The sequence below is a fragment of the Rhinoraja longicauda genome, chromosome 2, assembly GCF_053455715.1.
Source record: "Rhinoraja longicauda isolate Sanriku21f chromosome 2, sRhiLon1.1, whole genome shotgun sequence".
Classification (NCBI taxonomy): domain Eukaryota; kingdom Metazoa; phylum Chordata; class Chondrichthyes; order Rajiformes; family Arhynchobatidae; genus Rhinoraja; species Rhinoraja longicauda.
Genome location: NC_135954.1, coordinates 93,926,808 through 93,943,130, shown reverse-complemented (window position 1 = coordinate 93,943,130; position 16,323 = coordinate 93,926,808). Strand labels below are relative to the sequence as shown.

General features: G+C 45.8%; 1 protein-coding gene across 10 annotated transcripts in view; it reads left to right on the top strand.

Moving 5' to 3' along the window:
* The window catches only part of LOC144607619 (5'-AMP-activated protein kinase subunit gamma-2), a 340,164-nt gene that overhangs the window by 225,001 nt on the left and 98,840 nt on the right, over positions 1–16,323 (top strand). For all 10 annotated transcript variants that reach the window (XM_078424584.1, XM_078424612.1, XM_078424629.1 and 7 more), the window contains one exon: positions 13,637–13,854. In XM_078424584.1, the coding sequence (XP_078280710.1) occupies positions 13,637–13,854 (218 nt within the window). The remainder of the gene's footprint in view (positions 1–13,636; positions 13,855–16,323) is intronic.

The following is a 16,323-nucleotide window of genomic DNA, read 5'->3' as shown; positions in this document are numbered from 1 at the left end:
TGTAGGATAGAGCCCGTGTACTGGTGATCATTGGTTGGTGTGGACTCGGTGGGCCAAAGGGCCTGTTTCCACGCTGTATGTCCAAACAAAACTAAACTGTGCAAAGAAAACAGGACATTTGTGCAAAACACAATTAGGAAATGAGTCCATGGCAGTGCAAATGGTGGTCTGCAGTTAGACACAAAAAGCTGGAGTAACTCAGCGGGACAGGCAGCATCTCTGGAGAGAAGGAATGGGTGACGTTTCGGATCGCGACCCTTCTTCAGACTGCTTAGGGAAACGAGAGATATAGACGATGATGTGGAGAGATAAAGACCAATGAATAAAATATATGCAAAAAAGTGACGATGATAAAGGAAATAGGGCATTGTTAGCTGTTTGTAGGGTGAAAATGAGAAGCTAGTGCGACTTGGGTGGGGGAGGGATAGAGAGAGAGGGAATGTCGGGGCTAGCTGAAGTGAGAGAAATTAAAATTCATACCACTGGGTTTTTAGCTGCCCAAGCGAAATATGAGATGCTGTTCCTCCAATGGAGGAGACCTAGGACAGAAAGGTCTGTGTAGGAATGGGAAGGAGAATTAAAGTGTCCGTCAACCGGGAGATCAGGTTGGATCAGGCGGGCTGAGCGCAGGGGTTCCGCGAAATGATCGCCCAGTCTGCGTTTGGTCTCGCCGATGTATAAGAGTCCACATCTTGAACAACGGATACAGTAGATGAGGTTGGCGGAGGTGCTGTAGTGTTCCATTGCCAAGATAGGATTAGGATGGTAGAGACACAAAATGCTGGAGTAATGCTGGAGTACATCAGCGGGCCTGGCAGCATCTCTGGAGAAAAAGAATTAGGTGACGTTTCTGGACAAGACCCTTCTTTAAGCCCGATGGCCCACGTGGACCTTGGCTTCTGTAGGTCGGTTCAAGAAACCCGATGAAAGTAGCTGTCCTTGAACCCGCTGGTGTGGCACTTTAGGTTGTTTTTTTGTACATCCTAACCGATGGTAGGAAAAGGACACGACCCAGATGGTGCGGATCCATGGTGGTGGATGCCACTTTCTTGAGGCAGTGACAGCTTTCGATGCTGGGTAGGTCTATGCCCTAGATGCACTGGGCTGAGTCCACCACTCATTGTGTGGAGTTTTATAATATTTTAGAATCAAATTCTACTGGGATGAACTTGCCTTTGATGGAGCATTTTTGTGTGGAGAAATTGTAGCTCCACAAAGCAACCATAATGATTGCAGAACACTCTTCTGAGCAACAGAGACCTACAGTCAGAGCTGTAAGAGGCTCGGCGGGTGTTTGTATTCGGTTTATTTGTTGGAAGTCGAGCTTCATTTCCATTCCTCTCACTGCAGAGGGAGCAATAAATTTGCAAAGCGGTTCAAACTGCCTCCTCTCCATAAATCTTGTTTGTTAAGGCTGAGTGCTCTTCCTGGGAGCTTGGTGAGTGGGGGAAAAAAAAGCTTTTCCCTCGGGAAGTTGAGGTCCGTTGAAGTTTCTCCACTTTGGCAGTTAAATAGCTTTGTTGCTGTGCTGCCCTGCATGCCGTGCGAATCATTACCTTTCCTGGATCACGACTATCGTACATAATAAGCACTATGCATTTTATTATCCATAAGAGAGCTGCAAACGAGAAATCTTGACGCATCCTCTACAACGCGCTACGTTGCTGGGAACTATATTCTGCATTCTGTATCGTCCCCTTTGCTCTACCTACTATTTGATTGGATTCATGTTTGATATATCTGATCTGTTTGGATAGCCCGTAAAGCAAAGCTTTTCACTGTTCCAGGGTGGTGAATGTTTAAAGCAGAGATTGACAGGTTCTTGATTAGTTTAATTTCCTTTAGTTTATTGTCACGTATTGTCACGTACAGTGAAAAGCTTTTATTGCTTGCTAACCAGTCAGCGGAAAGACTATACATGATTACAATCGAGCCGTCCTCAGTGTACAGATACATGATAAAGTGATTAATAAGGTTGTCAGAGGTTTCCGAGGGAAGGCAGGAGAACGGGTCTGAGAAGGAAAAATAGATCAGCCATGAATGAATGGCAGAGCAGACTCGATGGGCTGAATGGCCTAATCCTGCCCTTTATAGTAAGTTAATATCATCAGCGATTCAAAAGTCATAAGTGATAGGAGTAGAATTAGGCCATTCGGCCCATCAAGTCTACTCCACCATTCAATCATGGCTGATCTATCTCTCCCTCTCAGCCCCATTCTCCTGCCTTCTCCCCATAACCTCTGACACTTGTACTATGATCCTATGATCTTATGTCCTCAGTACATGTGACAGTAATAAACCTAAACCTAATTCCTTCATTCCCCTTGTCCTTCATCTCGACCTGGATGTTGACATGGTTTCCGTCCCATCTACGAACTCTGAAAGTGCATTTCACTTCTCAGCTCTTGCCCCACTCTCCCACTTGTTTCATTGCAAGGTGAGAGGGGAAGAGCAGAGGAAGAGTGAGTTGTACTGATACGAATAGGCAGCCTGGAGGTTGTTACTGGGCTGTTGCCGAGCAGTTTGGACCACAGGTGCGGAGACATGAGTTCAAGTCCAGCCATGGTAGATGGGAAATTAAAGTTTGAATGGACCTGGAACAAAGAGCCAGTAAAAGTCTTTATAAAAACACCTCGGGATTGAGCGGCATGTGTTGGAGGAGAAGAATTGTTGATGATTCAGATCAAGACCCTGCGTCAGGTCTGAGAGGGGAGATGACCGGTGTAAAGAGAATGTGGGGGTGGAGGCAGTGATGCGAGGTGGGGTGAGGGATGACGGACACATGGAGCCAGGTGGGGCAGGTGGAGGGGGATGGGTGCTGTTTAGTTTAGTTTAGAGATACAGCGCGGAAAGTAGGCCCTCCAGTCCACCGACTCCGCACCGACCAGCGATCCCTGCACACTAACACTATCCTACACACACTAGGGACAATTTACATGTTTATACCAAGCCAATTAACCTACAAACCTGTACGTCTTTGGAGTGTGGGGGGAAACCGAAGATCTCGGAGAAAACCCACGTGGTCACGAGGAGAACGTACAAACTCCGTACGGGCAGCACCTATAGTCGGGATCGAACCCGTGCTTCTGGCGCTGAAAGCGCTGTAAGGCAGCAACTCGACGGCTGCGCCACCCTGCCGCCCTGCCGCCCACTGGGGGACAGAGACAAGTGGGTGATAGGTGGAGGCAGCCAAACACACAAATTAGAGACAAGGAATGGCAGATGCTGGAATCTTGAGAAACTCGCAAAGTGCTGGGCTAACTCAGCGGATCAGGCAGTATCAGGAGAGGGAATAGATGGGCGACATTTCGGGTTGGGACCCTTCTTCAGACTGATTGTAGTATGGGGGAGAAAGCTGGAAAAGATCAAGAGGCAGATGGAGGCAAGTTAGGCTGGGGCTGACGGAGGTATAATATGACCTCCCTCTGTATGACCATGAACAGGGCCCCACTTTTATTTAGGTTCTCCTTTAAATAATACTCTGCTTTTATCTAAACCTAGCTCTAGTTAAGTAGGTATAGATAACCTCAACATTGTTTAAGTGGAATGACAGTATGAAAATGGGATATAATATTCCTTCATTTATTTAAAAATGCTTTCGTACTTTATTTCTGGATGATTTCCAATATTTTGACTTATTTATGAAACTGGTTCGTTAAGATATACAATCTTACAACGTATTGATCAACACAGTTAATACACAGTTATATAATGTTTAAAAAGTCTGAAATCATGACATTAGGTTGTAGAAGCAAGGAACTGCAGATGCTGGTTTACAGAGTGCTGGAGTAAAAGTGTGTAGGTGAGCAGTGGAGCCTGGAGGAAGATGAAGGAATATGTGGCATGGGGCTAATAAAAGCAAAGGTGGCTAGTATTAATGGGTGGTTGATGGTTAGTGCGGACTCAGTGGGCCAAAGGGCCTGTCTCCGTTCTTTTTTACCCTAAGACTGTGAATGTACAGGAGCTCCCTACAAGAAGCAACATGGAACCACTTTCAACACAGCGCCAGAGTGGCACAGCTGGTAGAGCTGCTTACACTCAACACCAGAGACACAGATTCGATCCTGACCTCGGGTGCTGTCTGTGTGGTTTATGCACATTCTCCCTGTGACCTCGTGGGTTTAAGTGGCTGTAAATTAAATATTGTCTTGTCAAACATTTGCAACCTTTTCTGTTAGCTCATTATTCTGGCTGCAATACAGAATTCTGACCGTCCGGGTGCTCCGATTTCCTCCCACGTCCCAAAGACGTGTGAGCTTGTAGGTTAATCGGCCTCTGCAAATTGCCCCTGGTGTGTAGGGAGTGGATTACATAGAATGAGTGTGAATGGGTGATCGATGGTCGGCATGTACACGGTGGGCTGAAGGGCCTGTCTCTGTGCTGTATCTCCAAAACTAAAGAACTAAAATTGGCAGCACTCCACCACTTTACAGGGCAGCTCTTGGTGGCAGCAAATCTGGCCATACCAGCAGTGGCAGCAACCTGAGAGTGATTTATTTTAGCAACATCCGTCTCCTTATTGACCGAGCTCCTGAATATTCTGTTGGCTCAGCGATTAACTCCATGCAGATGCACTTCCCCGTGAAACACACTGAACAAATTCAAGCTTTGCTTTTAGTTCAGTTTCCAATTACTTCACCTGGCAATAACTTCACATCTGACATTTTTCTTTTGTTTTGAACAGTGGGGAAGTGAGTTTCTAATGCATCCTGAAAGACCTTTGTTGTATTGCTGCCAGAATAATGAGCTAACAGAGAAGGTTGCAAATGTTTGACAAGACAATATTTAATTTACAGCCACTTAAACTCATATGACCACCCAAATGGCTTATATAACCAAAGCAGCCCAACTGCATTGTAAAACGAAGATCTCCTTCTAAAGTGCACCCATAGTCCTGGAGCACTGAGGATGTTTGTCAGAAGATCTATTAGTAAGGAAAAGATTTTACTTTTTTTGTTCTGATCATTGTTGGCACAATACAGTTTCTTTCTCTTTGTGACATGTGGCAAATTCCTTTTTGCTCAAGATACCTGATAGAATTTTAAACTGCTTTTTATAAAGCTCAATGCTCTCAGGACAGTGGAACTAATTGTAGACTATCGAAGAGATCCCTCTCCCCTCCCCCCACCCACCATCAACAACACCATAGTCACATCTGTGGAGTCATTTAAGTTCCTTGGAACCATCATCTCCAGGGACCTTAAATGGGTGGCCACCATCGACTCCACAGTCAAAAAGGCCCAACAGAGGATGTACTTCCTGCGGCAACTGAAGAAACACAATCTGCCACAGGCAATGATGGTCCAATTCTATACTGCTATCATTGAGTCCGGCCTCACCTTCTCCATCATGGTCTGGTTTGGCTCAGCCACCAAGCACGACATCAGGAGGCTGCAACGGATCGTTCGATCAGCTGAGAAGGTTGTTGGCTACAACCTTCCCCCCATTGACGAACTGTACACTGCAAGGGCCAGGAAGCGAGCGGGCAAGATCATCTCTGACCCCTCTCACCCTGGCCACAAACTCTTTGAAGCACTTCCCTCTGGAAGGCGACTCCGGACTGTCAAAGCAGCCACAGCCAGACATAAAAACAGCTTTTTTCCACGAGTGATAGTTCTACTCAATAACCAAAGTCTGTAGTCTCTTTTTTTGCTCTGGTTTATTTTCACCCACACGTTTAGACCGTAATATTGTATCCTTATTGTTTTGATGCGGTTTATGCTTTATTCTTAATTGTTAACTGTATGTTTGTGTTGTCATTTGTGAGCGGAGCACCAAAGCACATTCCTTGTATATGCATACTTGGCCAATAAACGAATTCATTCATTCATTAATAAAGGGCAGCTGCTAGAACTAGCGTGAACGGGTCGGTATGGACTCGGTGGGCAGAGGAGACTGCTTTCATGCTGTCTCTCCAAACTAAGCGAAGATGTTAAAAACAATGTGTCAGCCACATTGGTGACTTACTGGAACTCACTCAAAACGTTTATCTTATTCAATTCAATTCAATTCAATGATACTTTATTGTCACATGTATCTAGGCACAATGAAATGCTTTGTTCTGCATACAAATCGGTAAAATCATACAGCAGACCTCACCTAGCAGCACACAAGAGTTGCCATGTTTCTGGTACCGACAAAGTTACATAAAGTTCATCGAATAGACTTACCGTCTGCACGCCGCAGTAAACAAGGCCTGCTGCCACACGTGGCCACAGGGACTCCTCCCCCCTTCAATCTCGGTCACCCCCCCCCTCCCTACCAGGACCCCCTACGCACTCAACGGTCTTCCTCGCTCAAAAATGTTATGGTTGCAACTTTCCAAGCGACGATAGACACAAAATGCTGGAGTTAATCAGCAGGGCAGGCACCATCTCAGGAGAGAAGGAATGGGTGACATTTTGGATTGACACCCTTCTTCAGACTACTAAACAACCATCTGTAGTTCCTTCCTGAGGGTCAGGGGAGAGGATCTTAGCTTTGAATTTCCACATGTTAAAGACTTGGAGGGTGCAAGTTGGACCAGGTCTTAACATTTTCAGACCCCTCTATGAACCTGACCTTCGCTCCCCCTTTAAGATCCTTCAGCTGGGCAACATTTCAAGATCCCTGTACTCCTCCAGTTTTGATCTCACTGACTGTAATCATTGTCAGTTTTAGGGCTCCATTTCTTTTGTTGCCTTTCACTGATAAAAAAACAATATATTTTTCCCCGTTGATAGAACTCCACTGCAAAGTGTCAACCGTGCTGAACTTGCATTTCGATCTGGTTCATGCATATATGGACCATTTGTATTTGCAATGCCCTGGTCAGTGACATGATAGTGGTGACCAATTGCCACCAAGTTTTTTTTTGAAAGATGCTGCACGAAACAGGCCCTTCAGCTCATCAGGTCCATGCCGACCATCGAAGAATACCCGTTCACATTAATTCTATGTTATCCCACTTTCACATCCACTCCCCCCACACTATGGAGGCCAATGGGGTGTAAATTCTGGAATTCCTTTCATAAATCTGCACACTTCTTTCCCTCTTTTCTCCATTTGGAACACTCCTTTCAACCTGTCCTTTCACCAAGGCTGTGCTCATCTCCTGCACTGCCTCCTCAGGTGGATAGGTGTCCACCTTTTCCCTGGTCAGCTCTTTCAGCTGTTAGATTGAATGAAAAGCGCTGTAATATTGTGCACTCTTGTAGTGCAATCAGAGTTTTCAGATCCTTGATTCATAAAGCAATTCACTTTTGTGATAGAAATGTGAGTTCAGGGCGGCACAGTGGCGCAGCGGCAGAGTTGCTGCCTTACACCGCCAGAGACCCGGGTTCGATCCTGACTATGGGTGCTGTCTGTATGGAGTTTGTACGTTGTCCCCGTGACCACGTGGGTTTTCTCCGGGTGCTCCGGTTTCCTCCCACGCTCCAACGACGTGCAGGTTTGTAGGTTAAGTGGCTTCTGTAAATTGCCCCTAGTGTGTAGGATGCAAAACTGTGATAACATGGAAGTAGTGTGTGGGTGATAGCTGGTCGACAACGACTCGGTGGGCCGAAGGGCCTACTTCTAAACAAAACTAAAGTACTTTAGCCAATGATTTACTGCTGGGGCATCCACCGTAGTAAATATTTCATTATTACAGATAAGGCCGTGTCAGTGGCATCTGGGTCTTGAGAGTTTGCAGTAGTATTGCATGATTAGGGCCATTCAGTTTACCAAGTTGTTTGTAGTTTAGTGATACAGTATGGAAACAGGCCCTTCGGCCCACTGACTGCACACTGACTGGCGATCCCTCCAGTTCTTAGTTATCCCATTTTCGCATTCTACACTCTAGGAGCAATATGCAGAAGGCAATTAACCTACAAAACCTGCACGTCTTTGGAATGTGGGAACAAAACGAAAACCTACACGGTCGCAGAGAGAACGTGCAAACTCTGCACAGATAGCACCCATAGTCAGGATTGAACCCTCTGGCGCTCTCAGGCAGCAACTCGACCAGCTGAAGAAGAGGCCTGACCCAGTGTGAAGAAGAGTCCTGACCCGATCTCTGGTTATCTCGCTCCACAGATGCCCTCTGGTAGAAACGAGGAACTGTAGATGCTGGTTTACAAAAAAGGGCGCAAAGTGTTGGAGTAACTCAGCGGGTTAGGCAGCATCTCCAGAGAACATGGACAGGTGGTTGGGGCCCTTCTTCCATCTGAAGTATGAGGCAGGGACCCAACTAGAAACATCACCTATACATGTTCTCCTGAGATGCTACCTGACACGCCGAGTTACTCCAGCACTCTGTGTCCTCTCTGGCCTATTGTTTTACTTAGATGTCCTCTCTGGCCTATTGTTTTACACTTCACAGTGTACTCTTAATTTGAAGTTTAACAATAATAATTTGCCTTTATATGGTACACCCCATTTAATGCTGGGAGAATGTATCAAGGTGCTTAACAAAAACATAAGGGGAAGACACTTGTCATGAATCACAAGACAATAGTTGGAATAGTGACTCAAGCCTCTGTATAAATTACCTGCAAATAAAATGTTCCCATATTCATTTATTTAAATTAATTCAAAATCACATTGGGGGGAAGTCCAAAACAAATAGCGTAGGTTTTAGGAGAGGTTTCGAGATCAGAGGAGAACGTTTTTCTACACAGAGAGTGGTTGATATCTGGAATGCACGGAAGTGGTGGAATAGATACAATTGAATCATTTCAAGAGTCAGGTCAAGAGTCAAAGGTGTTTTATTGTCAGACAAAACACTGAAATTCTTCACAACCGAACACGTAAATATTCAGAATAGCCAAGGCATAGAAGGCTATGGACAATGAAGGCAAGTGGGATCAGTGTAGATAGGTACAATGTAATAAAAAAGACACAAAATACTGGAAATAACTCAACGGGTCAGGCAGCATCAGTTTTTCCCTCCTTACTACAATCAGCTTGAAGAAGGGTCCGGACCTGAAATGCCAGTGATCCCGGTTTAATCCTGACTGTGTACAGAGTTTGTACTTTTTCCCTGTGACCCCGTGGGGTTTCTCCGGGTGTTCCGGTTTCTTCCCACATTCCTAAGACGTACAGGTTTGTAGGTTAATTGGCGTCGGTAAAGATTGCAAATTGTCCCTAGTGTGTAGGATAGTGCTAGTGTACTGGGATCGCTGGTCGGCGTGGAGTCAATGGGCCGAAGGGCCTGTTTCCGAGCTGTATCTCTTAAACTAAACTAAACTAAAAGTAAACGTTTTTTTAAAATCAAGCCTTAAAACTAACATAGAATTGCTTAACTGGTTGCTTCATCTGTTTGATAAGTAGTTTTCCCTACTATAATGGGGAACAATAATCGTATGTGCAATGTACCACAAACTGTTTTTGTTTTGTTCATTGTGCGATATTCTTTTCACAGCCTTCGTGCCAACTCTTTCAAGCCTCGGTTCATTCAGTGGTGTTAATTAATGGCCCAATTAGCTTTTTCATTCCATTGAGAACCCTCTGTTCTTTCTTGAATACAGTTCTTCATCAAACATTCAAAGAAACATAGAAAATAGGTGCAGGAGTAGGCCATTCGGCCCTTCGAGCTAGCACCGCCATTCAATATGATCATGGTTAATCATCTAAAATCAGTACCCCGTTCCTGCTTTTTCCCCATATCCCTTGATTCCTTTAGCCCTAAGAGCTAAATCTAACTCTCTCTTGAAAACATCCAGTGAATTGGCCTCCACTGCCATCTGTGGCAGAGAATTCCACAGATTCACAATTCTCTGGGTGAAATTTTTTCCTCATCTCAGTCCTAAATAGCCTACCCCTTATTCTTAAACTGTGACCCCTGGTTCTGGACTCCCCCAACATCGGGAACATTTTTCCTGCATCTAGCTTGTTCAATTCCTTAAGGATTTTATAAGTTTCTATAAGATCCCCTCTCATCCTTCTAAATTCCAGTGAATGCAAGCCCAGTCGACCCATTCTTTCACCATTATGTCAGTTCTGCCATCCCGGGAATTAACCTGGTGAACCTATGCTGGACTCCCTCAATAGCAATAATGTTCTTCCTCAAATTAGACCAAAATTGCACACAATACTCCAGGTGCGGTCTCACCAAGGCCCTGCACAAGTGCAGCAGGATCTCCTTGCTTGTAAACTCAAATCCTCTCGCAATGAAGCCCAACATGCCAATATATTTCTTCACTGCCTGCTGTACCTGCATGCTTACTTTCAGTGACTGATGTACAAGCACACCCAGGTCTCGTTGCACCTCCCCTTTTCCCAATCTGACACCATTTAGACAATAATCTGTCTTCCTGTTCTTGCCTATCCACATTATGCTGCATCTGCCATGCATCTGCCCACTCACCCAACCTATCCAAGTGTCCCTGCAGCCTCATAGCATCCTCCTCGCAAAAATAATCACCAATGCATCCACGATTTCTCGGGCCACCTCCTTGAGTACTCTGGGATGCAGACCATCAGGCCCTGGGGATTTATCTGCCTTCAGTCCCAACAGTTTACCTAACACCATTTCCTGACTAATGTGGATTCCTATCAGTTCCTCCCTCCCACTAGATCCTCGGTCCCCTCGTATTTCCGGGAGATTGTTTGTGTCTTCCTTAGCGAAGACAGAACCAAAGTACCCGTTTAACTGTTCTGCCATTTCCTTGTTTCCCATTATAATTTCACCTGTCTCTGATTGTAAGTACCTGCATTTGTCTTCACTAATCTTTTCCTTTTTACATATCTAAAGAAGCTTTTAGAGTCAGTTTTGTATATCCCCCCCCCCCCCCCCCCCCCACCGCAAGCTTTCTTTCAAGTTCTTTTTTCACCCTCTTAATGAACCCCTTTGTCTTGCTCTGTTTCTAAATTTAAGATTTCTCCCAGTCCTCCGGTTTTGGCCAATTTATATGCCTTTTCCTTGGATTTAACACTACCCTTGATTTCCATCGTTAGCCACGGTTAGGATGGAACCTGGGTGTCAGTTGCTATGAGGCAGCAACTCTACCACCTGTGCCACCTTGCCGGCCTTATTTGCCCACGTTGGTGCATATTTGGCCCAATCTTTCCAGTCCAAAGTGGAGTTGTGGTGAGTGACTTAGGTCCACTTACTGGGAAGCTGAGTAAATGTGTGAGACGGAAAGGCATTGTAGGAAGCCAGAGCGAAATTGGAAGGGAAGAGGTTGATGTAGTGCATGAATGCCAGCCCAGACAACTGGGGCAGCACAGTGGTGCGGTGGTAGAGTTGCTGCCTTACACCTCCAGGTTCGATCCTGACCACAGGTGCTATCTGTATAGAGTTTGTACATTCTCACTGTGACCACGTTGTTTTTCTCCAGGTGCTCCAGTTTCTTCTCACATTCCAAAGACATACAGGTTTTTAGGTTAATTGGCTTCAGTAAATTGCCTAGAGTGGGTAGGATAGAACTATTGAACGTGTGACTGCTGGTTGGCGCGGACTCGGTGGGCCCCTGTATCTCTAAACTAAACTAAATTAACCAAAACAGGGATAGGTGACATTTTGGGTTGAGATCCTTCTTCAGAGTGCAACCCTAAACGTCACCTATCCATGTTCGCCAGAGATGCTGCCTGACCTGCTGAGTCACTCCAGCATCTTGTGTCCGCCAGGCTACACATCTTGGGATAAAATAGTCGCAATGGAGCGCTGTACAAAGTAGTGGGTTTTATCAATCACAGGGTGAGAAGTAGTGCAATGAAATGATTTATTGGAATGGCAAGGCACACTAGGAATTGTGGGAACTGAGCTGAGCTGTTCTTCCATCTTGTCCTAAACATGGGCAACACTTCATACTGTGGGAACTGCACTCTAACACGGCATAGTTTCTCATTGGCGCGAGGCTAAATATGGCTGGTCACACTGACCCACAAAGTCCACTACTTGAACACCTGCATATTTTTTTTTTATTGAAAAGGCTGTGTTACTAGGGGAACCAGAATACTGGATCGCAATGGTGAACGGCATAAACAAATGTACATGACCCACCACTCCACATCTGCCAAAAAGAGGTGTAGAGGTGTACAAAGACCATGAGATAGGGTGAATGCACAGTATTTTATCCAGAGTGGGGGAATAAAGAACCAGGGGACAAAGGTTTAAGATGAGGGGGAAAAGACTTAATAGAAACCTGAGGGGCAACTATTTTACACAATGGGAGGTGGATGTATGGAACGAGCTGCCAGAGGAAGTAGTTGAGGCAGGGACTATCACAACGTTTAAAAAACATTTGGACAAGTACATGGATAGGATAGGTTTAGAGGGATATGGGCCAAACGCAGGCAGGTGGGACTTGTGTAGATGGGGCATATTGGTTGGTGTGGGCAAGTTGGGCCTGTTTCCGCGTGGTATGTCTCGGTATAGAAAGGCTACTGTATGCTCTGTGTCTGTGGAACAGTCTCTTGATTGACAAGATGGACAGTCCTTGTCTGGCAAGTTGTTGCTCAATGCTTGCTAGTAAAGCTTTAGTTTTGTTTAGTTTAGAGATACAGCATGGAAACAGGCCATTCGGCCCACCGAGCCTGCGCCGACCAGCGATCACCCGTACACTAGCACTGTCTTACAGGCTAGGGACAATTTACACTTTTTTAAAAGCCAAATTAACCTACAAACCTGTACGTACTTGGAGTGTGGGAGGAAACCGGAGCAACCGGGGAAAACCCATGCGGTCACAGGGAGAACGTACAAACTCCATACAGACAGCACCCGTAGCCAGGACTGAACCCGGGTCTCTGGCGCTGTAAGGCAGCATCCCCACCGCTGACCTATACATCAGATCCATAGCCAGCAACATTATGGGGGACCCCTACCACCCCAGCAACGGACTGTTCCAGCTGCTACGGTCAGGCAAACGCCTCCGCTGTCACGCTGTGGAAACAGAGAGGATGTGACGGAGTTTCTTCCCACAGGCCATCAGGACTGTTAACTCTTATATCACCAGGGACTAATTTAATTTACTGTATTAATTTATTTTTTGTGTTAACATTTTTTTTTCCGATTCTGTTTTGTAGTTTAGCACAATCCGCAGGCGTTGCCACTTTCATTTCACTGCACATCTTGTATATGTATGTGACAAATAAACTTGACTTGACTTGGCTACGCCATTGTGCCGCCCCAGTTGACCTGTTGAATGTGTTCAGCATTTTTTTTAAACGTAGCTCTTACTCTCTGTATTTCTCATTTGAGGTAAGGCAGCAACTCTACCGCTGCGACATGTCCCACCCCTTTCAGGGAGTCCCATTGGCGTTGTTTAGAAATGCAGTCATCGTTTCATACGTTTGGAAACATGGCAGTCCATTTGTGTACAGCAAGCTCTCTGTATATTTCATTTGAGGTATGGCAGTAACTGTACCGCTGCGACAGCGTGCCGCCACGGATAGTTGGCTGTCTCTCACGTCTTGTGTAAGTTATTCCGACAACGCCTATTGCAACCTGCTGCTTGTGGAGCAGATTGAGCCATGACTTGCCCTCGGTCTCCTAATCGAAGGTATCACAAAATGCTGGAGTAACTCAGCAGGTCAGGCAGCATCTAGAAGAGAAGGAAAGGGTGTCATTTCGGGTCGAGACCCTTCTTCAGACTGATTGCTTCGATTTGTACCAGCATCTGCAGTTATTTTCCTACTCGGTCTCCTAATGCTCTTCTCTTTCTCCTCCACGCAGCCTCGGGACTCTCGACACCCTCCACGCCGGTACAGTCGACCAAGCCAGCCTTCCCCCTGGAATCGTACAAGCAGGAACCGGAGCGCCTGGACGCTCGCGCTCGCTCATACTCATCTCCACCCGACTCGGGCCAACGCTTCACCGTCCTATTGCCCCCAGCGGCCACCCCAACTAAGCCTTTCACGCCGCTCTCCAGCTACAATGCTACCTCGAAACCAGTAAGTGTGATCTCCATGGTTCAGTGGTACTTTATTTGTCCCCTGTACTGAGGTACAGTGACATTTACTTTTGTATACAGTTCGGTACAAGTGTCACTACACATAAGCATGTAGGTATGGCAGTAACTCTACCGCTGTAACAGCGTGCTGCCACGGATAGCTGGCTGTCTCTCACGTCTTGTGTAAGTTATTCCGACAACACCTCTTAGATAAGCATCTCAGATACAGTACAAGTGTATAGCAGTAGTACACTGAGACAGTATACAGTCGCCTATTTTTGGCGGCATTTTCAAGTCTCGTTTGTTTTTTACAAGTCTTTTTTACAGCTAAAAACGTATTTTCGTTCCTGCAAGCTAAAAATACTAAAGGCGGTTTGTTACATTGTTTGGTAGAGTACCTTTGTAACTGTGTTGACCGAGGCAATCCCTTTTCAATTTATATGGTTTCTCGCAGTGTAACTAGCAGCCTGTGTTCTGAAAGAGACAGTGGTGTCTGATTACTGTGGGGATACTCTGCCCGCTATAATCAAAATCTGATATAAAGTGGTCTGTGATAACAAGCGTAGACTGTACAGCGACAATTGTTTGTATGCTATCCAGTTCAATCACACCATACGTAGTACAATCACTATCAAGTAGTACAGGGGGTATGGGGAGCAGGCAGGAATGGGGTACTGATTGAGAATGATCAGCCATGATCACATTGAATGATGGTGCTGGCTCGAAGGGCCGAATGGCCTCCTCCTGCACCTCATAGAGTCATAGAGTCATAGACCTATTGTCTATTGTCTATTATCACGCCATGCACAATGGATATTTTTCCCCACATCCCTTGATCCACCTGGCCCTCAGAAAACTGTTCAACTCCCACTTAAATATAGGTGTTGCTTTATTATTGTCATGTGTACCGAGATAGTGTGGAACACTTTGCTTGGGTGCTATCCCAGTCAAGTCATACTATAAAAAAAGACACAAAGTGCTGGGGCAACTCGGGCGGGACAGGCAGCATCTCTGGAGAACACTGACAGGTGACGCTTCCACTCGCGGCCCTTCTTCAGTCTGAAAGATCCGTAACTCCAGTCTGAAGAAGAGTCACCTATCCATGTTCTTCAGAGATGCTGCCTGTCCCCGCTGAGTTACTCCAGCGCTTTGTGTCTTTTTAAAAAATAACCCAGCATCTGCAGTTCCTTGTTTCTACAGATCATGCTTTACATAAGTGCGATCAAACCATACTCAAGTACCGCAGGTAGCGCGAAGACAAAAACAACCAGAGTGCAGAGTGTGGTTACAGTGGAATTCATGGGAATCCAAACCGTGGGGAAAGATGGACCACATTAAAATTATGATATTGTGGCGACTCCTGAGAGTTAGGCCACTCCTTGGTCGAACCCTCGGCACTGAGACTGACAGGGTCTGGGACTGGCCAGTCCATAGGGTTTCTCAGCAGGGGTTGTGGAGAGAGAGGAGAGTGAACATGTGTGCTGGCAGCTTGTTGTGTTAATAAAGCATCCTGGCGGCTAGCCTTATTTTGGGCTGAACCGATCGCTCCCGCTACAATATGAGCTGGATAGAGCTCTTAAGGATAGCGGAGTCAGGGGGTAGGGGGAGAAGGCAGGAACGGGGTACTGATTGTGCATGATCAGCCATGATCACATTGAATGGCGGTGCTGGCTCGAAGGGCCGAATGGCCTCCTCCTGCACCTATTGTCTATTGTCTACAATATCACTCTTACAGAGACGCAAAAACACAAAGAAGAAGCCTTTATTTCCTCTGCAATTTTAGAAAGTTATTCTTAAATATTTCCAAAATAATAATCTGATATTATGTTCGGAAGCGGAACGTTCCGGATCTCCACCATCTTTTGGGAGATATTTAGCTTCCCCTCAACTTCCTGTTCATTCTGATATAAAATGCATGAAATCCTTCATGTGCCCTAGTTAATGACGTGCTGACTGAGGAAAGTAGGTCCCGAAACACATCCCTGAGACAGTTAATTAAATAAGTTCTTAAGACATAGGAGCAGAATTGGGCCATTCGGCCCATCGAGTCTGACCTGCCGTTCGATTGTGGCATATCTATTTTTCCCTCTCAACCCCATTCTCCTGCCATCCTCCCGTAACCTTTGACAACCTCAACCAAAAAAATCTGATAAAAACTTTCATACTAGTCATGGTGATCATGGAATTACCAAGTTGTCTGTAAAACCCCGTCTACTTCAGTACCATCTTCTGGGGAATAAAATCTGACCCATGTGTGACTCCAGGCCACACCAAGGACTCTATGTCATTGTGAGATACAGCACGGAAACAGGCCCCCCAGCTCACGGATTCTCTTCCAACCACAAGGTTTACGAGAATGATCCCGGGGATGATTGGGTTAACGTATGATGAGCGTCTGATGGCACTGGTCCTGTACTCGCTGGAGTTTAGAAGGATGAGGGGGGACCGCAAAATGCTGGAGTGACTCAGC